At 44.8% G+C, this 27,843-nt stretch overlaps 2 protein-coding genes and 1 long non-coding RNA gene across 5 annotated transcripts in view; 1 reads left to right on the top strand and 2 right to left on the bottom strand.

Annotated features, from left to right (window-relative positions):
* The window catches only part of MAP3K5 (mitogen-activated protein kinase kinase kinase 5), a 107,172-nt gene extending 95,520 nt beyond the window's left edge, over positions 1 to 11,652 (bottom strand). Inside the window, exon 1 of one of the 2 annotated variants that reach the window (XM_075413961.1) lies at positions 11,118 to 11,652. In XM_075413961.1, coding sequence (XP_075270076.1) covers positions 11,118 to 11,514 — 397 coding nt within the window. In that variant the 5' untranslated portion in view covers positions 11,515 to 11,652. Of the gene's footprint in view, positions 1 to 9,474; positions 9,512 to 11,117 lie in introns of those variants that run through there. The other variant, XM_075413962.1, reaches the window with a different exon arrangement.
* A 1,072-nt stretch (positions 11,653 to 12,724) lies between these two features.
* LOC142360569 (uncharacterized) lies at positions 12,725 to 18,730 on the bottom strand. 2 transcript variants are annotated; one of them, XR_012763172.1, is made up of 4 exons: positions 18,577 to 18,730; positions 16,181 to 16,270; positions 13,677 to 13,818; positions 12,725 to 13,448 (listed from the first exon to the last, which is right to left on the bottom strand). It is a non-coding gene; the product is annotated as an uncharacterized LOC142360569 (long non-coding RNA). The 2 variants fall into 2 exon arrangements; XR_012763173.1 differs by lacking the exon at positions 13,677 to 13,818.
* The window catches only part of PEX7 (peroxisomal biogenesis factor 7), a 47,495-nt gene continuing 37,806 nt past the window's right edge, over positions 18,155 to 27,843 (top strand). Inside the window, exons 1-5 of the mRNA XM_075413963.1 lie at positions 18,155 to 18,304; positions 19,508 to 19,565; positions 21,095 to 21,245; positions 25,744 to 25,821; positions 26,124 to 26,232. Coding sequence (XP_075270078.1) covers positions 18,199 to 18,304; positions 19,508 to 19,565; positions 21,095 to 21,245; positions 25,744 to 25,821; positions 26,124 to 26,232 — 502 coding nt within the window. The 5' untranslated portion in view covers positions 18,155 to 18,198. The remainder of the gene's footprint in view (positions 18,305 to 19,507; positions 19,566 to 21,094; positions 21,246 to 25,743; positions 25,822 to 26,123; positions 26,233 to 27,843) is intronic.

Raw genomic sequence — 27,843 nt, 5'->3', positions numbered from 1 at the left:
CCTAGCTTCAAGGTTGCGGGCCTTCACACTGGCTACGGGGAATGCTACTGAGACTGTACTAGTTGCCCCAGGGCGAAAGCACGCCAGAAGTGATAACAAGTTAACAGCACAGGCAGCTCAATGCTAGTATCCACAAATGCTCTCATTTGCTAGAAGAGATGCAGTCACAAAACTTCAATTTGAATGGCAGAATCTTTGAACTTCCAACTGATGGGATGTCCTGAAGTTTTTGTTCCAATTCAAAGCAAAACCCAAAGACGTTTTCAAACCTTCCTGCAAACTGAAAGTTTCTGAAAAACGCCAGGCTGAGAGCACCAACAGCTGGAACAGCCAACATGAAATCTACTCCATAGTCACTCTTACCGGAAGAGGAAAGGGTATGAGGCAACCCACAGCCAGACAGGATCAAGAACAACACGAAAACACACCTTCGGGCAATCTCAGTTAGGTTGCTGCCGTCCTGCTCCTGATCTCTCCTCTGGAACGCGTGCTCAGCTCCGAGAGCTTACTCAACAGAAAGCTAACCAGAAAGAAATAAAGCAATGAGCTGGCAATCAGGTCGGCTCCCTGCCCTACCTCATAACCTAACTCTCCAAATGCTGAAAGCGGTGCCAGGGAGAAGTGTATTACTGCAGGTTTCAGTCTGCTTAAGCTGCCACGGGACTGCACCTCAGAGAGATACAATATACTCAACTCTTCCAGCAGTCCTACTTATTGATACGAAGCGCATGCAAAAAACGAACTTTATTATCCTCTTTCCCTACTTAGCACTGTAGCTAGAGGGAAGCAGCAGTATACCCTTAGCAGAAGGGCGTTTCTCTCTTCTGATATTGATATTCCTATTGTAGTGATTGTAACCTTACTTTATTTATTTGTCACCATTAAAGATTATTTGCAAATATGTCAGCTAGGCCTTCTAGTGTTGGAAGTCTGAGGCAGTTCTACTGCAAAAGCATGGCTAGAAATTACTGCGCCAGTAGCTCTAAAATCAGCAGCTTCAATTCACAGTAGAATGAATAACTTCTTATGAACTGAATTAAATCCTGAAGACAGGCTCCTGACAGTTTGCAGCCAGCCACAGTGTAAATTGAAACCCAATAAGGCTTGGGAAGTCTGCCTAGCAGAACAATTTTCCACTGGAGATACTACTAAAGTACTTGAACAGAGAAGAAAGAGACAAAATATCAGGTTGTCAACACACTGATCATTCAAAGCAGAGACACTTCTGGGACACTGCAGAGAACAGACCAAAATGCAAGCAGTTAAGCAACAAAAGGGGCTGGAAGTTTTCCAGCTACACACCCATCTGGCAGGGTTTGCTACAGGGGCTCTTGCTTTAGTTCAGCCCATTTTCCTAGCGTTTTTATTGCATTTTGGCCTTCTTGCATCAGCTGGAAAAGGGAGATCAGGGGTTCTGGTAACAGAATTACTGGCAAGAACCCTTATTTTCTTGCTCCTTTTGCAGAACACTTAGAATGCATGCTTTTAACACTGTCTCCATTTTCTTCAAAATTGTGAAACATACCCAAGCGTGTCAAGGTATTTAAACCAAGTTAAAACCACTTCACACTTAATGACCTCCACAAACTTCTGTTGTTATCAAGCCTCAAAGCAGTAAGTGCATCTGAGTAAAGGTCCAATACAAGCTCTTTGAGTGGCAGCTAAATCCAGCCCATGAGACACTTGACAACTCATCTGCAGAGAGTTCTGCCACACACCCCAAGATGGATCCAGCGAAAAGCTGCTAGCACAACTGGGCTGCATCATGTGGTCTCAACTCTGGGCAGTGCTGCCTATACGGGGTCCAACCTGGGAGAAAGCTTGTCCAGAACCTGGCATACACCACCTGTCCCCAGCTGTAACCCAGGCCAGAGGGCTTTCTCCCCCGTGCTGAGAAAATACTTTCTTCTCAGCTACAGGTCTGGACTCAGCAACGCCATGTGAAGTCCAGACTTCACTGCCAGAGATGGCCTTCTACGGCTGGAACACATGAGGGTACCTCTGTACTGCCCTCAGTCTGCGAGGGCAAGTGGAAGAGGAACAACTAGTCCTCTGCTCACTGATCTTGGGGTAGGAGAGAACATAATCCCTCCAGAACGGCGCAGAAGCAGGCAGAGCTGCAAGATCCCAGCACTTCCTCAAAGACAACAGCGTTGGCCACATCAGCCTGCTCTTGCCACAAGGGTAAAGCCTTTTCTGCCTTCCTCCCTTCAGAGCTGCAGCGCTAGGGAACAAGCTCTCTTCCCCCTCTGCATGCACCCTTTAAAAAAATAAAAAATAAAAAAAATCCTGCTTTGTACAGCGATGCTATAATTGTACCGGGCATTTTGGAAATGCTACTCTTTTTTCTGGTTTGCTCTGCAATCTCTTATATGCTTCTTATGTGCAACACTGACTACACCCAGAGTTGTTACTCCTGGTTAATAAATCAGGAAAATTCCCAACTTCAGTGACAATCCTGAAAGACATAAAAGGAATAAAAAACTCCGGCAGAATTAAAATTAAACTAGAAGCACCAGGCTTTTGAGTTACACAGCCTCAAAACAAAAAAATAAACAAAACTTTAGGAAGTTCTTTTCCTCTCCTAATTAACATACAGTCATAAAAAGCAGTTGTGGAAGGTAGCAAGGCATAGACTTCCCATGCTAATACAGTCTTGAAATGTAAATAATATACAAATGTTGAATTAAGTAATCAGGGAAGTTTACCTCCTGAAATAAGTTTCCTCATCACAAGCAAAGAAAGTAGTTCCTGCGCAGCAGTTTGTGCCATTTGCAAGGTCACTGAAAACCCCTGTAAGAGACTACATGTCAAAGGACTCCAAGTATCATATGAAGTATATTTATTGTCACATGAAGGGCCAGTGGGGTTCAGCTCTGCAGAAAAAAATTGAAACTGACCTCAAGGAAACAGAGAGCACAAATAAACAGCACTTCAGTTTATTTACACAGGTAACTACTGCTTTTCTGGTGAAAGTGATCAGGACAGTGTCCCTGAGCCTTTTGCAATTCCACTTGACCCAGGAGTGCTGATGGTGTTCAGAACTGACCAGATTCCGCTCCCAAGGAGACCTGGAAGGATTCCTAATTCTTCACACCAACCGCCTGGCAAAAATTTCTCATTTCCAACTGTGATCTGGAAGACAAGGTTACGTTCAGGAAGCAAATAGCTTCTGCCCTTCTCCACAGATGCCGCACGTCACTTCCACTGATGGCACAAGCTGCAAGGAGCAAGTGAAGACACTATGCAGCACACAACCGAAAACCTGGCTTTCACCAGCATGCCATGTTATTGCCAGCATGTGGAAGCAGAACCAGCGGTCAGCACACATACATTAGATCAAAGTCAATCCATTTTCACATGAATCATCTGTAAGGTTCCTGGAGGAAGGCTGAGAAACCTTATCTTAGACACTGCACTTGAAAGGCAGTAATAAACCCATAAAACACAAAATTATGGCATACATCTAGCATGTTTACCCTCAGAGGTATTTTTCTAGAGGGAAAAAACAGTACTGTTGTGCTTTTAAAAGCATGCGTAGCTGTAAAAATCATATTGAAGGTGAAGCAGTGGAAGTAAGAGCTTTTAATCTTATGGGTGTGCCTCTCGTGGAACTAAATGACACACTGAGCTACTGTGTCAACATAACTGGATAAATTTATCCAAAGCACGAGGGGCCCCACTTCAGAACATACAGCGATACAAGTGTTCCTTTCTTCTTGGTACATCACTGAGTCTGCCTTGGTCGCACCCAGGGCTGACAGCGCTATGGTCAGACGACTGACTTGGGCGCTCTTGTGCTTCTGTTGGAAGCCCATAACTCCATGGGAAGGTGCTGAAGGACTTTCAGCTCTTGACAACTATTTAGCCTGCATCTTCACGCTTCACAGGCTGCAGGTTTTCAGTCTACAGCCCTTGGTAAGCCAGAAAGCCTGTACTGAAACCAGCATTATACCTGTATCAGTCAGGTTTGGTGTCAAGGGGAAGAAGATCAGACAAAACTCTCTGCAAGAGCTGCAGATAACTCTTCTGTGGAGACATCACTGAAAAGCTGTCTTCACCACTGAAAGCACCAGCTGCTTACTCACCCAGAGTATGCTCTCTGCAAGAGACATCCACTGATCCCATCAGCAAGTCCCAGAGCAACTCATTTACTTTATTACAGCCAAGGAAAAACGCAAAGCCAAATTTTTACAAGGGTGTCTAGTTCCTAAATCAAAACATACGTTTCTCATGGGATTTGAAAGAGTGCAGATTCCCACTGACTTCAAATGAGTCAGTCTGTAGGAAATCTTTAAGCCCCGTGCTGCAACTGAACGCTTCCCAAAGGTTGTGAATAAAGGCAGACGTGATTTAGAAGGGAATTCAACTCTGGCATGCCGTTGTTAGTAGCTGATCAGCAGCTCTTCACAACTGAAAGGAGGATCATATCTGCTCCAGTCAAGGAATAAATTTGGTCTCAGAGGGAAAAAAAGTAATATACACTAAAAAGCAGCAGCCTGTGCTTGTGTGTCAAGCTCACTCTGAGGTTCATCTTCTGTTGGATTACACACAGCTACAAACTTCTTATAGAAATCTACTCATCAGTGATTACCAGAAAATTCCCCAATTGTCAAAACAGATTCTGCTGTCATCTGTCACACACACATTCTGCTGTACGAGACTTCACCGACTGCTTCATCTGTCTACCTCATTCTACCAAATGCTGTACTTCTGAGCGCGTCTGTATCACTGAACCTAAACCCCCAGAGAAGCCACACCAAAGAAGCGGCAGAAGGCTACTGTGGATAGCGGATGTTCAGGGAAAATCTGAAGGAGGGAGCCTACGATGAAAGGTGGGAATCAATAACTTCCATTTACAAGCCACAAATGTGCAAAATCTCCATCATTGTTGAGCCACTAAGTTTTTTTTAGTTTCTTTGGGTATAACTTACAAAAACACAACTTGCAGGTTACCTACACATGCAAACACAGCAATTCTAAATAGCAACTGTTCCAAAGGGCTGGGGGAAAAAAGGAACCAGTTCTAAATGACTAGCACTACGGAGTATGCTTAAAACTCAGCTTTTTTCTACCGAGAGACAAAAGAGAATGAACTGCCATAAAACTGAAACTTTCACTTGCTTAACTTGATTGTATTTAAGACCATAACAGACAGGAAAATTTACTGAGGATACTGGTGCTAAATAATGTATTCAGGCCTTTTCTATTTTTCACTTGCTCCTTCAGGCTTTAACACAATTTGTTTCACTCTGTTGTCAATTGCTACATTTACAGCTTTTTGTATTGTGCTGCTTTACTTTAGAAAGCAACCAAAAAGAGAAGTCAAATTCTTATCATGGCTGCGGTAAATTCAGGAGTCATTTCTGTGTGACACATCCTGTTCAGAGCTACAGAAATGCAGTCTGCAGAAAAGTCACTTGCAAGCTTTCTTCTGCGTTACTCTCAAAAAGCATTTATCTACCTCCACTCAGCCTTCTCTCCACTGGGGAATATACCTTCATGTGTCTGCTCATACGGATGCCTCACAATGAGTTTTACATCTTTACTATATTTTAAGAGACTCTAATAATTTCATAACTTGCATTTCTCCCGCTACTTCAAATGCTGTGCAGCACACAGTATTTGAAAACTAGCTCTAACACCCTGATGCACTTAAAGAAGGCAGCATTTCAGAAGCCTGTAACTTCTAATAATCCAACAAAAGCCTGGATGTGGACTGTCTATCCAGGTGCCTCACTGATATCACTGGGAGATTTAGTAAATTAAGTGTTGCAAGAGCATACCCTTAACATTACTTACATTATAGAAATGGCTGGAAATTCACACTGGTGTCAGGGCTTCTGTGCCCAGGGCATCCACGTTAGATGCTCTACAAGCATCTAAGCTGGGGGAGAGGCCTGAGGAAGCTCCTGCTGCACAGCGGAGCTACAAACTGCTATGACAGGCCAGTGACTACGTTTGAAAGAGAGTACAGGTCTCACAGCTCACATACATCCACTCCATGCATGCCTTCCATGCATCTACCATGCTCCTCCTGCTTCATGCCAAAGCTGATGGGATACCAGTCTCCCAGCCACCTATTGACAGGTAGCCTGATGGAAGTTACACACACAGTACCAATATTGGAATACGGTTGTTAAATTTACAGCTGGTCCAGCAACGGAAGTATTTGTGAATATGTTGTCTCAAATCCTGTAATTTCTTCATAAAAATCAGAAGTTCTTCACTAAGCACTAGCTACGAACACACAAAAGAAACTTTACATCAAGACTGTACTTTTTTTTCCAGACTATCATCATCCTTTTTGTTGTAGATGTAGATCACATTCAGATGCTTCAGGGTGAAATACTGGTTTGTGCTAAAAACGTGGCATGCATTTGTTTTAGGTTTCTAATGCTGCCTTCTAATAGTCTGGAATCAATATCCAGAGTCAAAAGGAGCTTTATAACCCACTCCATTTAAATATTACAGTATACACTACGCATTCAGACACAACGATTCTGTGCTCATAACACCTCACATCCCCGACATGTCCATCTTGAGAGTATGGTTATAATCATCAATTCTATTCTGCACACCATCTGCACTATTAAATTGCTTGGCATTTCTTGCTCAATCTTATCACTTGCAACATAGTGCTGCTGAAATGCAAAGCTCTTTCAGCATGAGTTCCACTGACAGTGCAACTAAATTTTTTTTTTTTAGTAGTTGCCCTTGACTCTGAAATTGAACAAGAATAAGGCATCAGAATACTTTCTTCTTCTGTGTTAATGAGAATGATCATTTGGAACATGGATTCCCCAGTTATGATGCTATAGAAACAGCAGTGGTGATTCAGCAGCACCTGGGGGAACGGGGAGGGTGAGGGTGTCAAAAAAGTAAAATAAGTGATGGGTGCTGGTGCTGCATAATCACAGAAAGCACACACAGTAGTTCAGGAGTCTGACAAAACTCTGTTCGTGAAATGAAAAAAAATAATAATCAGACAACAACGTGCTGAAAAACACCTAATTGCTCTGAGAGACAATGTGGAATAAAGCTGGCAGTTACTGTCTCTGGTAGTGGTTTTTTGCTCCTACGAACAGCTAACACGGTAGGAAGTATGCTGCTTTTTACCACAGAAAGCATTTACGTCAACTGCTACAATCAAGAACATCAATTTTGAAAAGAACATCACCTCTTTTGGGTTTAAGAGTTCATCTGCATTAGTGTGTCACAATCACAAAACTTCTACGAAACTTTAAGGCATAAATCACTTCAAAAAAACAATTTAGCATCGCAGAATTTAGCGTATTTAGAGAAAACCAGGAACAAACTGCAAGAATGCAGCTGAGCCTTGGTACTGCTTTACTGCATTTACGTGTGCCTGTAAGTGTTTATAAATGCACAATCCACAAATCTTCCGTCAAGTCTGCAGAAACAATTTCTGTGTAGAACGCCTTCCAAGCAAAGTTCACTCTCACACAAGTGGCTGTACTGGCTCTCGGAAGATTTTCTTATTTTGTACGCCAAGCTTCTCCCCAAGCACATTGCGCAATATGTTTCTAAGCCCAGTAAGCTGACACTGGCAATTTCTCGCCCAAGCCTGCATGAATTCTAAAAGCAACGATGCTGAACTCCAGAAACAAAGACAAGAGATTATACCTATTTTATTATCTCCTATTCAATGAACTCTATTTCAGTCATTCATTGCTGTTCTGGGGAATTATCTCAATAGCCCCATGCAACAGTGTTGGTGTAGGGGCCACTGTTTCATGAAACTTGAGCACAAGAAGCTGAAGAAAAGGAGATTCCCAGATATAATGCAACATTAAAGTTACAAGGAGAGACTGGTATGACAAGCACACCAGTCAAGCTGTTTAGCTTGAGAACCATCCTACAACAAGTGACTGCACAGATTAGAAAACCCAGATCCTCCCCAGTCACTAACTGTGTGATCTTTCTTATCTTCCACTAGTCCCTCTGAGATTGTACACACAAGTCAGAATGCTTGATACTGTGCTTCTGAGAAGTCACCATTCTTAGAAAAAAAAATTCTGTAGCTTAATCTTGCAAGGCAGACAAGCAGGAGGAACACACACCCAAAAACACTAAACAAAAGAGCCCTCTATCCATGCGCTGTAAATCAACGCAAGTTTCTCCAAAAGAGGGTGCAAGGTACTCCAGAATAAGAATCCTCTTCATGAAGGAAAAAAAGCCCTTGAGACAGCTGATCAAATCCAGATACAAGGAGTTTTGCAAGAAATCGGACTAGATTTTCCTCTCTTCACCTTATCTCTTTGCATGGAGGAAAATGGGATAAGCGTTGAAATCTGTTTTTGTCAGACACTTTTCCAAGAGCTTTTAGGGCTGATTTCACACTTATTTCTCAAGAAGCAATTTTATTTTTTTTGCTGAACTCAAGCAGGATTTAAACCATGCAAGCAGAAGTGCTAGAATAGGCTCATTCTTAATATTTGGTGCTTGAATGGTTCAATTATACATTGCTGAGACCTACTCACTAATCACATGCACTGCTAATTATGTCTCAGCATTTAAGGACCATCAGTTGACTGAAGCTGGCAGAAGAAGATTATTAGTAGACTAATCTACATTTAGAGCGGATGATGAGTATTTACATCTGCAATCAGATGTTACTTAATACTCCTTGAAGTTCTCTTTGAAACAGTGAAAGGCATGAAGTGAACCTACATCAGAGATCACCAAGAGTTCAGACTATGTTATACAAAGCAGAAACAAGATATTGAAAAGGGAAGGCTTGATAGAGGACAGATACATCACCCTGTAGTTCTTTCCCCCCTCCTCAAATCACAGTTGATTTATATACATTACAAAAGTTGAGAGGTTTATTGTTTTATTTAATTCAAACGCAGTTATAAGCTTGATTTTCCAAACCCTCATGAAATGGTATCACTCCTTACTCTTGTAACTTTGTTGGCCTTTACACCGAGTCCAGTAAGACTTGACATGTCGAATAAGACAAGTTAACTATTACTTACTTTGAAAGTACTTTTACCGCTGAATCCTTATTTGACATTCAGTCATGCTGTACTGTTTTCATACGCTACTTTTTTTTAAATAATGTAGTATACAGACATTCTTTATCAAGGTAACTAACATGGTCTTTGATCACTGAAAGCACACAGCAAGAGAGTGGACAAGAAGGGGAACAGGGAAGCAGCTTAGATCACCTACAAATGCCACCCCTCCCCCGCCCCCTTTTAAAGCAGTTAAAAAAAAAAAAATCTGTGCAATAGTTACACCCTCCATGATCATTTTGTTTTTGCCCCAACACTGCTCCCTATGTGCATTCTTCAGCTTACTCAGCTTCTACTTTTTCATGCTCTTCTGCTCCTAACCGAAAAGCCATTTTTTCTCTAGCTTAAAGTTTCTAGAGAACAACTAGTTCTGTAAAATATATACAGTATATAAAATGCAACAGGAATAAAAAAAACAAGTAAGAAAACTCACAGATCTTTCTACACCTAAGCACAGCATTTGAGTCAGGGGCACAAGGCAGTTTTGGGATCGCAGCTGGTGTACGACCCGTCAGCTCAGACGGCACAGAGCACGTGCGGAGCAGACACCGACTTCTGCGTCCTGCTCTCTTCAGTCCTGGAGCTGGATGTGCTGAGCTCTCCCAGTTCTGTGCATGTTTCTGGGCTTTGTCACTAAAGCAGAACGGCAAAGTATTTTTCCGGTTTTGCAATGCTTTGACTAAGTTCCCACAGCCAAACAGCACTGAAAGAAAAAGTGATGTTTGCACATCTACACAGTTTGCTCAAAAGCCACTGAAATAAGCAAATCGTATTACATAAGTGTGCAGTTATGTAGCGCTATATTCCAGACGCCTACTGCCAGAATTAAAAGGGGCCCACTTCAAGTCAAATCTCCCATTACAAGAAAAGCCTCCCTGAACTACAGAGACCTCGCCCACCGCACAGCTCAGAGTCTGAAAATTCACCAACGCAAGAGACACAAAAACACCACGGTTAATTCAATTCCGTGAGCCTCACTACAAGGCTGCTTCTGCCACAGAACCCAAAGAGACTCTCGGGTCCCACCTGCCCCGGAACGAAGGGGTGTCGGGGTGCTCAACACCTGAAGTCTCTCTTCTCTGCCTGTGGAGAGTGCGGGACCTGTAACGAAGCTCGATGGCCCACCCGCGAGGGCAGCTCCCCTGACTCCCAAGAACGCCACCTCTCGCACCGCATCTCTGCGAGGGGCACAGGGGACAAGCTGCGCCTGCACCCTTCGGAATCTCCCGCCTCAAGCAACCGAAAGCAGCAGGCCACGAGGAACAGCTTGCAGGGTTTCAAAGAGCTGACCCACACATGCAGATCTGTGCTGAAGACGCTTTCGTGGAAACCAGATACAATCCCACCGGGCTTGCTGCCCCCTTTTTTCTTTCCTCTTCCCCTCTCCCCAGCAGAGGGGGAAACCACAGCACCAGCCAAAACTTTTTAAATGCTTATTTTTCTGCATGTATTTCCCATATGCAAAAACCACGCCACACAATAACCTTAAAATTGCAGGTCAGGTCAACTTCCCGCTCCTGACTTTTTCGGGGCAAGAAGACATTCATTCAGTACTATAACCTTAGTTGTATTAAGTCTTCACAAGTCTAGTAAGCGGGCTTTTTTATCCTACATTCACACCACATACCTGCTGTTCAAACAAACACACAAAAAAAAGACAGGGGGAAGTTTTTTTGTTTTGTTTTCAAGAGCGGGGCCAGGCATACCACACCACACAACCCGGGCTCGCCACACCTTCAGGCGAAGGCGCTGCGATTTCTTTTTTATCGCTGGGAGAGCCGCCAGACCGGGGTGGGGGGACGCAGCTCCCTCTCCCAGCCCACCCATCCCGCACAGGTCTCACCCAGCCGACGCCCGGAGCGTCCCAGCTAACCGCGTCGGCACGAAGGGAAGCGCTGGAGCCACCCGGGCTGGTGCCAGACTTGCTTCTCCGAGCCCCCTGGACCCCGCAGCTGCCTCCCGGTGCGGGGGGCGGGGGGGGGGGGGGGGCACGCCTGCTCCCGCCGCCCCTCACCGAACCCGGGGCGGCCCGGGCCAGCCGCGGCGGCTCCCGGGTCGGGTCGGGTCGCTCCTCACCTGCGTTGTAGAAGCGGTCCAGCACGGCCGTCTCGCCGAAGTCCAGCTTGCCGAAGTGCAGGGTCTCCAGCGCGGCCCCCACCGCCTCGCAGGCCTCCCGCAGGCTGTGCAGGGCTCCGCTCTCCGCCGCCAGCAGCGGCCCCTGGCTCGCCTCGTTGATCACGTAGGTGACGGCGGTCCGCCGGCCGCCACCCTTGGCCCTGGCCGCGGCGCCCGGGCCGCCGCCGTCCTCAGCCCAGAGGGAGCCGGTCGGCGGCGCGGCCAAGTCGGGCAGGAGGCTGCGGGCGGCGGCGTCGGGCCCCTGCGCCCGCCTGCCCGGCGCCTCCTCGCAGGGGGGGCCGCCGCCGGGAGGGCCGGGCACCGGCACGCTGATCGTCCCCTCGCTGCCGTCGCTCATCCCGGCGGAGGAGCTCTGCCGCGCCGGCCGGGGTCAGGCGGATGCCATGCCGCGCCGCCCGCCCCCGGAACGGTCCCGCCGAGCCGCTGGAGGGGAGAGGCGGCCGGGCTGAAGCGGGGGTCGGGGGGCTCCCCTCGGGCTCTAGCGAGGGCTGCCGCAGGCGGGGAGACGAGCGCAGCCTCCTTCGGTCTCCGCCGCCGGCACCATGACGCGCCGCTCCCTTCTCCCCCGCACCTGCGGGGATTACCCGGCGAGCCGACACCCGGCAGCCCGGCCGCCGCCGCCGCCGCCGCCTCCTCCTCCTGCCCCGGGAGCTCGCTCTCTCTCCAGCCGCTTCGCGCCCCGGGCAGCCACCACTCGCGGCACCGCTCTCCACCGCCCCCGCCCCGGCCGAGCGCCAGCCGCGGAGCCACTGCCGGCGCGGGCTGAGGCGGGCCCGGCACCGCCCCCGGCACCGCCCCCGGGCGGGGTAACCCCGCCCCCCGGCCGCCCCGCGCCCCGAGTCGGGGCCCCGGGGCGGGAGAGCCCCGCCGCGGCCCCACGGGGCTCTCCCGCCGGGCGGGGCCTCCGCGGGAGGAGCCGGCGGTACCTGCGGCCGGCGGGGGGGGCCGGGCTGCGGGCGCCCCTTCCCGGCCGAGCTTTGTTCTTTATTATCCCCCCCAAAACGAGCCCGCGGCCGCGCTTCGAGCCGGTGGGGTCAGGCCGCGACCCTCCCCGGTCCTGTAACGGCCCGGCGTTAAACCTGGTCCTGTTACAGGGATTTTACCATTTACTGCCTTTTTTGGTGTTTGGTTTTTTTTTCTAGAAGGGCTGAGCCTGGAAACTGCAAAGCTTCCCCCCGACGTCGGTTTCTTACGCTCAGCTGGAATTTACCTGTCAAGAATGCTCGAATGGTTGATAATTAGCAAAAATATGTCTTCACAGAAGAGAAAACTAGTTGGAACAAGTAGCACGTAGCCAAAGGCTACGCTAGCTTTGTACGGCAGGGCCACCCGCTCGAGGAGAACGTCCTCTGACATTTGAAACAATGCGTAGCATGAAGGGAGAACGCCTCAAGCTTTCAGATTATTCGCAGGCCAGGAGTGAATCTCCGAGGAGTTCAAAATGGATTTGAGAAGGAAATGACGCTGAGACTTCTGCAGTCTGGTTTTGAACAGAAATACTGTGAAACTGGATGATTTATTCAATTTTATTATCATTATTAGGGGTTTCTATTAAATACATAGAGGAGCAAAGGAGGAAAAATAGTTCTCTACGTATTTATCGTCATGTTTATATGTCATATCAATAGCTCCATCCTGTTGAAATTGATCTCGTTAAGACTAATCAGCTGGTTCGCAGGAAGCCTGCTCCCGTATCATGGTTTTCCACAACTTCTGTAGACAGAGGATCAGTTCTGGAATAATTAGAAAAATTAGTCACCGCAGTACCTTCAGTAGCTCTGTTTGCTTTTGCGCCACGCAGTCCCCTGCTCCGAACAGATATGCCTGGCGCTTGCTCCTGCTGATAAGAGACGCGTAAATGGGGTGGGAAGACGACGAGCAAACTAAGGACTAATTTACAGGGAAAAGTTAATATTTGCTAATCTGCCAGATACAGTAGGTTATTGTTTCTTGCCACAGCCTGAAGGGCAATCAGTGTTTTTCTGAATAATGTCCTTTTCCGCAAAATGCAGAAGCGGTGTTAATCCGTCCAGCATCGCAGTGACATCACCTTAGGGGAAGCAAGAACAATGCATCTCTGTTGTTCTCCAGAGCAGCCCGTGTTTGTCAGGGCTTAGAAGGAAGCCTTGGACCAAAACGGGACGGAAGCAGCACGCTATTCCACTTAGCGCTGCTGGCTGGTGAGGCTTGCTTCATTACCAGCACCGGCTCTGTTCCAGACTCAGGTTAGTTTCTCTACTGATTTGGCTGGGAGTGAGGTTGGGCCTTCAACTGGGGAAAAAAAAAAAAAAGCAAAATGCTGTTGAATCTGGAATAACCAACACAAATTGCCCACGTTTTTATGAAGTGAAAACATATCTTTTAATCTGTGAACTCTCTCGAGTGAGTGATCAGACATTTAGGAGCTCTTGTCTTTTAACGTTTGATTAGGAGCTAATAATTCAAGGGATCGTTTCAAAACCAAAATAACACCCCATTTGTTATTAGAAGTACGCTTACCTTGTTCACTCCTTTCTCAAGTGCTATAAAAATAACATCTTTAGCACCAGATGGTTTGCATATAGTCACAATTCAGCATCGCCCTGTTCCCGCTGCATTTTTTCTGATGACAGAAACTTGTAACAAGCAGTTAGCTGTGAACCTGTTGAAACAGCGACCCTCTCTTCATCAAATGTTTTTACAGCTATACATCATTTGCCTTTAGGTTTAACCCCAATTATAATTTTACTCTCCTAGTATTTCCCGACTTTATCAGTTGGAAATATAAATGCAATTTTTGATGAGTGACAAACAGCATATGGCAGATGCCACCGGCTTGATTTAGCCACCCAAACTAGTGTAAACAAGATCTAAGACGAAAAAAGGTAGTTCCGATGTATCCTGATTTATACAGATGAAATTTAAAACATAGATGTGTTTAACACAACTCTGTCCAAGTTATATTTTTCATGTATTATGGCCATCAGTGTACAGCAGAGGGAGAAAAATTAGTCTAGACTGATATGCATTTTGAATTTTGTTTATGGTAGTGCTGATGGACTTAATAGATTGGACTAAAATACATTGCTACAGACACTAGGTTTACGATGGATGATAAATTTCATCCATACTTTAAGGCTGTCTTATTTAACTACAGCATAATAGGTAGGAATGTGAGACTGAGGATAACTGTAAACCCTTCACTGATAAGCAGGACAAATAAGTTTGCAGGAGTAAGGTCGAGTGTACTTCAATTATGGGTGTAAAAAAAAAAAAAAAGAATGTAAAGAAATCCACAGATACAAAAACCTGAATGAGATATTGAAACTACATAAACTAATGCAATTTCTGTCAGTGTTAGACCAGAACTCTAACAAGCAGTAGAAATGATTAAACTGAAATGAAAAACTTGTTTCTAAAAATTGTCCTAAAGAGTTAGACTAAGTATATGACTGTAGATGGTCAGAAGTAGCCTTTATGTTCAATACAGAGAGGGCAGTATTTTGAGGCAGTCAGCTGCCAATCTTTAAAAAGTGGTAAATCTATGAATACATTGAGCATTTAAAGCAATATTTAAGTACCAAGGGGCAGGTAAATAAACACTGGTGGCCACTGTGTAGGGATGCAGCTGATCACGGAACAGGAGCAACATGAGGGATCTGCTTACGAAATTACAGCATGGTGCACGTAAGTGGCAGTCGGCAAAAGCCGATGGAGCAATGTGGATACATCATTGGGGACGGGTATTTCATCAGTCGGGGCTGTCCTTGGAGCCCTGGTCTTGTGAGCATGGTGAAGAACGTGCACTGTTCTTGCTTCACACCCTTCTCCCCCACAATAACTCTCACACTTCTTTCTAAATCTCCTCGTCTAAATCTTCCTCTGCTCCAGTGTCTTTTCCTTCTCTCGCTTCTTTTGTTCTCTTCAACTTCCAGAAAAGCCTCCACGCTGTCTCTTCCTTCTGACTTCCACAACCCTCACTTTCCCCATACGAGGGGAGCCTTTTCCCTTTGCATTCATTCCCGCAACCCCCTTGGTGACTTTCATTTGTTTATTTTCACTGTTGCCAGTTTTGCAATCTTATCAGCAACCTCAGGACACTAAATGCTTTTCTTAAAGCTTCCACTCATACAGCTTTATGACTGTATGGGAATTTCAGCTGGGAACATCTCCATGTTTCTATTAGTCAATAAGCATTCACTGTTGCAGGAGAAAATCTTGATAGCATGAAGCCTAATGAATGGCTCAGTAACTAAAAGACAGAAAAAAGAGTTTATTGCAGTCCCCGAGTGTTTTCAGTGTTTCAAGCCACCTGTCCTTGCACGTGGGGGAATAGCTCACAATCTACTTTCTCTGGCAGAAAAGCTCTTTTCACACCTTTAAATACTTGGACTCAAGCCTTCCTGATAACTGTTTCTGCTGACCGGCAAGGGTTTTGTAAGGATTTGTGTGCACAGCAGTGATGGTTATCAGCCCAACCGGCACCTGAGCTAGATGTCAGCCAGCACGCTGAGGAAATGAGAGATGTGTGTTTCTAACAGAACAGAGCCCAGTGGACTGAAAAGAAGGTGAACTGCATGCAGAGATGTTGCTGTAAGCGTCTCATCTACCTGTTCTAACCTCATCTCATCCGTTCTAACCTGTTCTAACGCTAACGAGGGGTATGATTGCGACCTGAGCTCGGAGACCCGGCTGCAGCACAAATGCAGCCGCAAAGCTGCGCACTGAGCAACTTCAAAAATCTCAGTGCAGCTGGGGAATTTGTCTGCGGGCTCTCGGTTCTCGCGTGGAACGTGGCCGCCATCTATCGCTGCCCGCGGGATCCGTCTGTCCGGGGCTGGCCGACAGACCGCTCGGCTTCCACCCTGGCACCTAAAACGCTGCTGGGATCGGCGGGCGTTCACGTTTCTCGAATTTAGTCAGCTGCCCAGGGACTGCGGAGGAAATACAGTCATGTTCGGCAGTTCTGGGCCCTTCTCTCTCTGCTTGTAAAACAGCTTTTGTTTCTTCAGTTGTTACTCTACCTTGAAATCTTCTGTGCAAATACTTTCACTCCCCATATTATTTTGCTTCGTCCTTCTGAGGATCTTCAAAACCTGAACGCACAAGCTGTTCTGTGGGGGGAAAAAAAAGTTTTGTCAACTAGTCCTTCTCTCGGAACTTCCGTGTAGCCTTTTACCCACTTCTCGAGCTTTATGTCTTCGAAAATTCTTTTAATCTGTCTTTAAAACAAAGCTTCCTGTTTGCGTAACCCCTTTGCGGAATTTCACTCATTGCAAGAGATGAACTAGATTTGAAAACACGCTTGATGAAACCTTTCCAGTTCTCAGGTACGTCAGCGGTAAGTTGTCCATATAGCGACTGGACTTTACACCACCAAGCACTTGACTCCAAAACAACACCTTGCAAAGGGCCGTGTCCAAATTTACTTACTGCATCACTGCAGTGGCTGTGTACCTTTTCAAATGTCCTTACTGGCATCCCTGTCGCAAAGGGTGATTACTCTGAAAACCCTTGCTCAAAAAACTGTCTTGCAACTTCCATTCTGAAAAGATACATCGATTGAAAAAGATTCCACAGAGGTTAAAATTGGTGGAATTTGGCCCGGAGCAGCCAATTCAGTAAGGTATTCCTTTGGCCCAGGTTTAAAACATCTGATCTCATCTGATGTCTGTCAATAAATTAAGCCTATAAATTGTCAGTTGTGAGACTTTGGGAGCTGCTGTGATAATCCAAAGGATACATTAAATTGAGCTTCACTTGCACTGAATTTGGATTGATTGTATTCTAAAATCCTGGAGGCTGTTAGATAAACATTTGTTTTCATTTTTACCATGAGATCTCTGCCTCGTTCAGTGATATGCATTTGAGTGCCAGTTTAAGCAATTAGACATTTGTGTGGCTTTACAATAGGTTTTGTCATCAAGATTTAGTTTAAAACATAAGGCCAAGTAGCAGGAGCAAGTAACTATCCTCCAAGCTCCATGATGCAACCTTGATTAAATAATCTAATTGGCCTTTTGCGGTACCTTCCTAATGTGTGAAATAATACTTTGTATTTTTATCTTTACACATGTAGATGGGTCACTATAACTAATGAGGTTAGTCTGTGTCCAGCTGGAATCATCCCTGTCTGTATTTTAAATTCCTGTATGTCACACAGGGGACAGACTATAACAAAAGGTGCAGCTCCTGCTCTGCTGAAATGCTTACTTTGTAAGCCTGAACGCCTCCCTCCTCTCAAAGGCAAAACTTGCACTGACAAACTGTTGTCACAGGGGTGAGAAGGCTTGAGCTTGTTCGTAAAAGGACTTCCACAAAGCATAACTCCATCACAAAAGAATGATGATAAAATATGCAAAGCTATTCAAGAAATTAGAGAACGCAATAGCTTAGAAGGGCTTTTTAAAAGGGAAAATGACACCTAGGTAACACACGTACCTACGCTATGATTAAAACACCTCACACATTCAAAGCCGATGCGCATGCCGCCAGCTGGTGCGCGTCTTACATGGCGTATAAAGAACAGACTGCTTTTGGAGTTCGGAAGCAATCTCCTCCTCGTTTTGCAGAACTGTTTATCACGAGAAACGGACCGTGAGCGGTCAGAGGCCTGGCCTGGGGCAGAGGGCCTCTAGTCAGGGATCACGCACAGAAGCCAAACAGTACCAAGTGACACCTTTCCCAGCAGACCCTCCTGGGCTTGCAGCTCTCCTCTGGCGAGCTCAGAGAACAAGGCCACACCGCAGGGATAGGCCACCGCGGCCCAAGGCTGCAGCTCGCACCGCCGCGGGGTCGGGCAGAGCCGCACCCAGCCCTCGGGACACCAGGGCCCGCCGCAGTTCCCCTAGAGCCGGCAGCGGTTCCCTCCCAGCCGGGCCCGCCGGGCTGACACCGTACCCCGCCGCTCTCTGCCATCGCCAAAAATGGCGGCGCCGCCGCTCCGGCACCGCCCGGCGGGCGGGGCGCTTCCGGCGGGGCGCTGCGCGGGGCGGGGGCGCGGCTGCTCCTCCGCGGCTGGGACGAGGGCCGGGCCCGGGCCATGGGGACGCTGCGGCTGCCCGGGCTGCACGGCTACGCGGCGGAGTTCTCGCCCTACTGGCCGGGGCGTGTGGCCTGCGCCGCCGCGCAGTACTACGGCATCGCAGGTGCGGGCGCGGGGGGGGGGTGGATAGCCTGTTCGCGTGCGTTGCCGCTGGCGGATGCGGGCGGGGACTGGCTGCCGGCTGGAAGCCCGGGTGCCCGGAGCGGCGGCCGGCGCCTGTGAAAGCGGCTCGGCGTTTCCCTTTGCGTTGGTTTCGCTTCGCCGGGGAGCGGGCGGCGGAGGGCCCCGACCCGCCGGGCTCCGCCGCTCCCGCAGCCGCGGGCCCCCGCTTCCCGCCGGCGTTTCCCGCAAGACCCCCCCCTGCGGAGCGCTGACCTTACGGGGCCGAGGGGAAACACCGCAGCGCGGTGCGAATGACGTGTCTGCCCTTGTTTTCTCCTCAGAACTTCAACCCTGCTGGGCTCTGTCGCTGGGACAGGCCCTGGCGACCCGGCCGCCCGGCTGAGGAGGCGGGCGGAGCTCCGCGCAGCGCTGGGACCTCTGCGGTTCCCAGTGGGGGGGGGAGTGCTGCTTGAGCGCTCGTTTTGAATAGAATCATAGAATCATAGAAAGTTTTGGGTTGGAAGGGACCCCTAGAGGTCATCTAGTCCAACCCCCCCGCAGCGAGCAGGGACACCGCTAACTAGATCAGGTTGCTCAGAGCCCCGTCCAACCTGGTCTTGAATGTTTCCAGGGATGGGGCCTCCACTACCTCTCTGGGCAACCCGTTCCAGTGTTTCACCACCCTCATTGTAAAGAATTTCTTCAAAGTGCCTAAGTGTGGGATTACTTTGACAACACCTCGGTCAGGTGGGAGAGCGGTACCCACGCGTGTTCCCTTAGAACAGAATCGCACCTTGCGTGTCTGGTGAGCTCTGTGTGTGTTACTGCGTTCGGGGAGGAAGGTGTTGTGTCTGCTGTGCTGTCAAAAAGATGAGAAGCAACCCCGTGCTGGTGTGTCTGTAATGTGAGGCTTATGGGGAACATGTGCTCTTACGCTTTTTACGCGAATTGTTTCTTTTCCAGCCACACCTACAGTTGTACTGGAGTAAAAAACCCAAAACAAACAAAAACCGGTCTGATGTCAGTGAATTACTATTTTACAGAACATGAGACAACAAGGCGCTCATTTGTGCAACGAATTGTCTGGCCTCTTAAAGTTCAGATGCCCTATGTATTTGCACGCCAGAGCTACCTCAGAACTGTAGTAGTTTCCTCTGGCATGGGAGAACTGCTTGTGATGTTTTGTTTTATTTTGCTGGTTTAGGTTGTGGAACTCTGGCAGTGCTGGAGCAAAACGAAGCCGGGATTGTTATGCTCAGGAGGTAATGTAGGTTTGTGTTTTATTTTTGCAAGAGAAAAGCTTGTTATATGTCTGTGAGTACAAGACACAACCCAGATATTTTGGGTTGTTGTTAGAAATAAAAAGTATTGTATCCATCCTATAGTATCTACTGAATACATGTCTTTGTATTTATGTACAAATGAATGTATTTGTATTTTCATACAGATGATGGATGGGTTTACATTGCATGGAGTTTGTTATTGGAAATAATATGGAAGGTACCCTTTCTGTAGTGTAAACCATTTTGTAGAAAACTGGCAATGTTTTCTATACATTCTATTTCTATACAGGAAAAAGCAACCTCTCTGCCCTAGCTGGAAATTAAAAGTTTCAGCTTTTTAGGAACAGAGCATTGCCACCTAGATTTATGACCTTATTATTGATTTATACTGAAAATACAGCAGGAAACTGACCAAAGTCATGGAGATCCAGTATTCTAAGGGTTTGAGAAGAGTTTGATTTGTGTTCTGGGTGGGAGGAGGAGAAAGGTTAGGAAGGAGGGTTAATACTTGACCATCATTGACCTACCTTTTTTTAAAGAATGTTTGGAAACAGCAGTTGTCAAGAGGGCTGAAATAGAAATGCTTAACAAATAGTTAATCGCATTACAGAGAAACTGTTTTTAATTCATAATTATAAAGCAAGGCTCTTTGAAGCTGTTCAATACTCTGTTAGTTCTGCTAAGTACTCTGGTTCAGTGCTGTTCATATCTGTGTTTCTAGTGACTCCACTTATTTTGTGGTAGAAAGCCCTGTAACTTCCTGAGCCATAAGCTGTGTCATGTTCTCTGTTGAAATGCTCTGTCTGCGTGCCTTTCGCTCATCATTACTGCAGGGTACCCTGAAGTTTAACGCTAGCTTAGCTGAGCCTTCAGCGAAAAGGGGTAAATAAATTCGTATTTACCATCAGATAACAGCACCCTCATGGATAGTTGTTGCAGAGCAACTAATAGATGGTATCAGATCCCATATGATGAATTGTTGGTGCATTGAAAGCCCCTTTTTAAGGGAGTGTAGAGATCTTTAATACGTTCATGACTATCTTTCTGTTGTTTTTTCATTGTGACTCAGCTTCATAATGATGGTGTAAATTGGACAGAGCTCTCGCAACACAAACAGTTTTATTTCTTTACCACGGTTGTTACAGACAAAGGGCTCCTACTATGTAGCAACATCCTGGAGAACCCGTAGATCGGACTGAGACATGGGATACCTCTGTCTCTGTTTGCCTGGCAAGTCTAAGACTGAAATCAGATTTCATTCTCTGTGTGTGGAAGGACCTTGGCTCATTTATGCTTCGACTTAGTCAACCTATTCTGGCGTATGGTTGTAAAAGTTGACATTATAACAAATTACGTGTAAGGAGATTTACTGGAAACTCAAATACATAAAAATGCTGTTTAGAATAGTAAAGAGGGTCATTTAAAGAAATACTGTCTTTGCATGTAACTAGTCCAGACTTTTATGTGGTGCTTTCTCACGGACAAATATCTTCATTGTTCTGATTTAGTTTTGACTGGAATGATGGCCTATTTGATGTGACCTGGAGTGAAAACAATGAACATGTATTGATCACTTCTAGCGGAGATGGATCTCTGCAAATCTGGGATACAGCTAAAACAAAAGGTCCCCTGCAAGTTTATAAAGAGCACACTCAGGAGGTAAACCAGGCAAACTTGAACAATTTAATGGAAGCTCTAATGTTTGGATTATTAAAAGATTTATTTGTGGACTCAACAGTGGGTTTTCTTGTCTATTTTTTAAATTTGTTTGGGTCTGTGGTTTGAATTTAGAACAACATTATTTTGAATGTAAAGTGAATTTCCTATTGTACACATTTGTTTGTACATTCATACACTGTAGTAGGTACCACTTAATTACATACATCTGATATATTCAGGAACAGTGTTTGTGGTTTCTTATAGACTAAGTAATCATTATGTTGTATGAAAGTACTGCAGTCATTCCGTGATTTTTTGAGAGTGTTATTGGATGGGTCTAAATCAGACAGCTGAAGTATATGGCAGTGTTATCCTCGAGGATATAGAATGATACACATTATACAGATCCTTAGGACTTCTGCTGTACCTGGGAGCTGCTTATCCTTTTCCATCCCAGCATCTGTGAGATCCTACTTGAATGACAGTAGTCAAATATTGGGATGGCGTGTGTTCCTTTAGCCTTGGTTTGATACTATTGCGTTTGATTTTCTTAAAATCTCAGTTTCTTTATGCAGTGCAACATGGATAGAGAAATATGTTATGTTAATGTTCATAAACATATCTGCATATTTTTAAGGACATTTATGCTTCAGTATATTTATCTTCCCCCAAGTCATTTTTCTACCCCCCTTTTTTTTTTTCATACCTTTCTTCTAAATCTCCGCTCACTTCTGTTGAGTCTTTGTACTTGAGATGCAATCAGATTTAGCGTGGATTACTGAAGCTTTATCTAAATTACATAAATCTGAATGAAATAACCTAGTGGATATTTAGTCAATAAAAAATGATGGAGAGAATCCAATTTTGTATTCACAAAGACCTCAAGAAGTTTTCAGATATGAAGCACAAAGCTAAAAGCTGAGTGACTGCAGTTACATGACAGTCTGTCTTCTATACCTGATTTCTTTGTAATTTTGCTACTTTGGTTTGATACATACATTATGTAAATAAAGAATTTTCAAAGATGAGTTTGTAGTTGTGATCAGGATTTTATGATCGTGTTCAAAGGCTGATGGTAGTAAAAAAAAAAAAAAAGATGTAGGCAAAGCATAGTATCATTTCTTTTTTTTTTTTTTTACCTCTATCATTTTCTCATTGAAATTCTGTCCATAAGTTTATTTTGGTTCTGCTACACCATCTGTTGTTTGTGAAGTAAACATCTCTGTGTCCAAGTCTTAGTTTAGCAGGTAGCATGGGGAGGTGGATGCATTCAACCATGAGTTAGAGAGACAGTACAGGAAACATGGTCTGAGTGTTTACTGTGAGATATGAAAGGTTTGTATTGATTCTTTATAAACATGTGTTAAGAGGGTAGATCTCAGAGGGAATGTACCTAATAGGTTGTGGTAAGCACTGTCAGCCAGTGCTCTTTAAAATGATTGAGTACCTTCCTAATCCTTAATCCCTGTCTGGTGTTTCTAGTGACAATTTTGTCACTGCACTTTATAATAGTTCTAATGCAAGATTGACAGGGATGTGTTTCTTGTTTTCTAAATGAGATCATTGTCCCTCCTTGAAAAAAAAGTGCATTTTTAATTTAAAAGTGCATCTTTGTTATCAAAGGACAATTAATTTTATTCCACCACTAACCAACTGGTGAATCTCATGAATAAATTAGTCTAATTTACTTTGGTTTTGATGAAGTCTCACTGGAATGTGAGACAATAGAATGCTTGAATTAAATTTGTCATGTAAAGTGAGCCTGAACATTTATTTTGAACTATTTTTTAATGTTTTTAGGTTTTTTTCCATCATCTTTTCATCTTGCCTGAGGCATTTCTTGCTGCTGTTTAGGCATAAACTAGTATTAATGTATTTTGTGATTGACAATGAAGCACTAAGAGATTAATGACTAAGGTTTATGCTATGTTATTAGTCTTTCCCAGTTGTTCAACACAGTTTCTAATGAAACATCTATAAATTTATGTTGGATGATAGCATGAAAAGGAAAGAAGAATAAAAGTGAACCTGACTTGGTTCTCCACACCTTCTTCTTTCCATTCTCTTCCCATTACCTGGACTTGTCACACACCAAACAGAAAACAGCTCTTGCTTTATGTGAGCCTGTTGTCTGCTTTGTTTGTAATTCTTGCCTGAAGGAGAATTTGCCCAGGTCCCATTGCCTCCGATGCAGCTGCAGAGTGCTGGGCAGTCCCAACCATGGCTGGCGCATGTGCGCAGATCCGTGTCACGAGATGTGTTCAGCAGATCTACGTGCTGATAGCTTGCGAGTGAGCCACAAGCCATGCGTGCGAGTTGCCTTATCTGTGCAGTAGATCTGATACATCCCAGATATGTGGGGCTAGGTGAATTGTGTGACAGAGGTGCATATTTCTCAGAGACATTATTTCTTTCTGGAAAATCTTGGATGTGAATATGAGAGCCAAACACTTCAACTGAGCTGACTGCGTAGGGCTGTTGGGGGAAAGAGGCATGCTACACAGTGATATATTGAGGGACACTTCCAAACAGCAACGGCTTAGGAGGTGAAGGCAGGCCATCACTCAGATTCAGGGGGAAGGAGAGAGGCTAGTGTTGGAAGCAGTTTGGGAGCCACTTAGAGAACCGTGATGTCTTCCATTCTTAAAACATGAGCAGGTACTTGTGTGTCTCTTTTGTTATTATTTTAATAGGAGGAGTCAGGTTGAAAGAGAGGGTGTTTTAATGAGCTGTAGTACTGGTAGTTAGCTGACAAAAATAGAAGAGCCAAGAGGTGAAGGCACGGTTTGGAAAAACAAAAAAATTACCTCTCGGTTTGTTATTTGGCTTTGGTCAAGTACTATCTGAATGTTATGCACGTTTGGATTATAAGCTCCTCAAGGAAGGAAGCTAACACAAAGTAGTGCCAGAGCAATATGCCTTTCAGTATATGGGAAGCAAGACATTGTAAAATAAAAAAGGAAGGTTCCGGGTAATGCACTTTGTTTTTCAGTGGGCAGTGGCTGCCTTCCACTTATGGAAAATAAGCAAACAGATGAGAAACAATTAACTTAAGTTGGATCTAGCATGGACTGAAATATTTCTTAGGAAGGAAAATGCTCAGTAGCTCCTAAATGATACCTCCTTTTCCTTTCTCATACAGGACACTTTTCATAGAAGACTTTGGCTTTTGCTGGACTTTTTTTCATTCCACTTTCTCTGCTCTTTTGTCTGGTGACACAGGTCCAAACATTTTCACCTTCAAAACAAGGTTGCTGTCGTTTAATGCACAATTCCATCTACCCAAGACAAAGGCAGCATCTAGTATGTTGACTTGCAGATTCTGTCCAGTGCTGTGCTGGAACTAGATTGTCCCAGCTGGAGTACAAATCCGTGGTGGTTGGTGGCCTGACTGTTGAGAGCTGTACCACCTACTACGGGTAGGGAGTGGCCACGTGTCCAAGACGCATCGTGGAAGGTCTGATTGGGTCAGGAGGTGAAGCAAATAAACTGTTTCAGCTAATATGTATCCACCTTAGCACTGAAATTGTTCATGTTCTGCTTCAGCTTATGGAGCGATTTCAGTGTGAGGTAAAACTAGACGGAATAGAATGCATCTTCCTTAATGTAGATGAAGATACAGTGCATTTGAAGGTGGAAGTTGTACATGTTCATGAGGCTTTCAGAGTTGAATATTTGAAGTAATTTGAAGAACTATCTTAGACCATTTGTTTCCACTGAGGCAGCAGAGCTGAAAAATCAGCAGTGAAGGGTGGAGTTAAGGTATCCTCTGTCAAGGTGGGGACCAACGTTAGAATAAACTGTCAGAGGAGAGGGAGCTTGTTTCAACTACAGAGTGAAAAGCAATTTCTTAATAGCGTAAACGGTTAGTCGTGAGAGAAGTTGAGTTTTTAATTCCATTTGATTTTATTTGTTTGAGGATGTGATTCGTAAAAATAGTGTCATAGAACCTGGATAAGATGAAAATCAGGAGTAGTTTATGGCATATGTTTCTCATGAGAATTAGATATCATAAAAAAGCATTTATTGTTAGTCAGCTAAAACCTCAAAGTCAACTGCGTAGTCAGCTCTGAAGAGAGATGGCATTTACATTGCTAGCAATTAGAAACCGTAGATACTTGAATAAAATTGGATCAGAGATAAGAAATAAGTCTGAATTATGGCTTTTACAGTAGTAGACACTTCTTGTGATGGTCGGTCTTTGTGGATTTTGTTGTAAATTGCCCCCCCCCCCCCCCCCCCCCCCCCCCCCGGTTTTGGCCCATGTTTACTTTTTTGGATACTTTTCTGAGCCTATATGTACCTTTAATGCCAGACTGAGATGTTTAAATTTTGTTCAGGTAAATAGCATTGTTGGCAGCTTTGTGGTGCTTGACTGGTGTGTTTTTAGCTGATTATGATACAATCTGCAAATCCAAGTCTGTTTCATGAAACTTTGTACAGTCTCAAGCTTGTATTCTAATGCTCTTTCTAAACTAGGCTGTTATATCATTTATAGGTGTATAGTGTTGACTGGAGCCAAACTAGAGGGGAGCAGCTAGTGGTGTCTGGTTCATGGGATCAAACAGCCAAGCTGGTATGTTGTTTTTCTGCCGAAGGTGAAAAATGTGATTTGTTTTGGATCTGATAGTTCTTTGTGGTAAGAAACAGCATTGATTAACTTTTCCTCTTTATTACTGAGGCTGAAGTTTTGTTTTAACTGAGATGTTGCTTTATCTCTCAATTGATATCAGTTTAAGTATACAAATGTTTTTCATGATACGTAGTAAAAAGAAGTTCGATTAGTCCTTCTCGTACGTATAAAGCTGTTTTATGTATGAAACCCTTTCCTTTCTTACTGAATGTGTACCTCAACGGTTTTCTTTTTATTTTATTCAGTGGGATCCAGCTGTGGGGAAGTCGTTATGCACTTTCAGAGGCCATGAAGGGGTCATTTACAGCACTATATGGTCTCCACACATCCCGGGTTGTTTTGCTTCTGCATCAGGTAAACACGATGGTAAAGGAGTTCTCGCAACAAAACTCCTTCTGTGTTACTGGGTTAGTTCAGGACTTTGCCCAGCAGGTGGTAGTGTGTGCCATACATAACCATGGAAGAAGAAAAGATGAACCGGTTGCTGCAGCTGGATTTGGAGGTTCTGTTAGGGTCTGTAAATCGTCCACTTGGCCATTTAAATGGGGATCAGCAGTTTTCTAGCAGTCACTTCAGTGACCTTGTGGCAGTTGTTTCTGTTATTTTATGTTGTGCTCTCCCATTCACCTCACTCTTGTTATTGACCACTACATCATGTTATATGCTTTATTTTGTGTTCTGGCTTACATTTTTATTCCAGTTATCTCAAGTGTGAATAGACTGTTAGTTCTGTATGAAACACAGTCAGTTCCCGTTGAGCTGTTTTAAGTACTGCTGGAGATCTCTGCCTTGTTCTTCAGGAAAGGTAGTCACCAGTTTTACTTTTCTGCTTTGGCCAGTGCTACGAATGTTGCTGATTAGTACCATCATAATTGAGTTGGGTGTACCTAGAGGCAGAGAGACTGTATGGTGAGGTGGTAGGGTTTTCCAAACACTGCTTCCGCTCCAGAGGCACAAGGAGGGCTCTGGAGTGAGACCTGGAGCCTAGCTCCTGACTAACAGGGCAGAGGGTGCTGTGAGCCACGGGGTTTGCTTGGGAAATAGAGGGGCAGTAAGACACTGCTTTAATACAAATATTAGTAGATTAACTCCAGTGGTTTACATTTCTCTGATTTCAAGTCTGTTGGATTTCTGTGCTGATTTAAATAAAAATTGTTTAGCTCTTCTATCAAGAGGGTAAGCAAGTATAAATATGGTTTTTTTTCTGTTACTGAAGTTAAAGAAAGACAGCGAGTACACGCAGATACTGGTCTTCCCTATTCAGTGGGAAGTTTGATGAAAAAGTCCACATGATTTTCATAACATTTCAGTCTGGCTGTTTCCATCTGACTCTGCTTGCAGAGTTGAACTGGAATAACTAGCAAGTTACATGTATTTGTGCTAAGGTAGTAGTGCTTGGAAGCCAGATGCTGGGGCACAGGTATTTCCAACTTATTTGAAGATTTATTGAGGTAGCACTTAGTGAGGTGCCTTCTAACAGGAGATGCAGAAGCTTAAGAGGATTGAGCCCTGTACGCTGTACGAACAATTCCACTGAAATGCAGCTATATACTACAGAATACTAGCTAAGCACCATTTGGTCAAAGGTAAGTGGAGAAAACAGTCCTTAGTGTTTTTGCAAATTCTCGGGGATGTTGTGATCTCTTTTAAAGTCCTGCTAAGAAGCCTCCCCTCCACAGTAGTCTTACTCATACAAAATTTCTGACATTCTAGATGAACAAAAGGGCTTTACTGATCCAGGTAGTTATTTCAAATTTGGTTATTTAGGCTATGAAGCCAAACTCTCTGCTAATACATTGCCACTTGAACAATTTTGGGAAACACTGATTGTTAGATGCTGTATGTGCTGGTACTTAAAATGGGTACAGCAAGATACAATTGATCTGTTTTTTGAGTGACTCGGTGGGTGCAGCTGTTGGAAATTTTGACTAAGACACTAGAGAGTTCCTATTCTGTTGTGAATTT

The sequence above is a fragment of the Opisthocomus hoazin genome, chromosome 2, assembly GCF_030867145.1.
Source record: "Opisthocomus hoazin isolate bOpiHoa1 chromosome 2, bOpiHoa1.hap1, whole genome shotgun sequence".
NCBI lineage: Eukaryota > Metazoa > Chordata > Aves > Opisthocomiformes > Opisthocomidae > Opisthocomus > Opisthocomus hoazin.
Note: the sequence above shows the minus strand (reverse complement) of the source record. Positions and strands in the feature narration are given on the sequence as shown.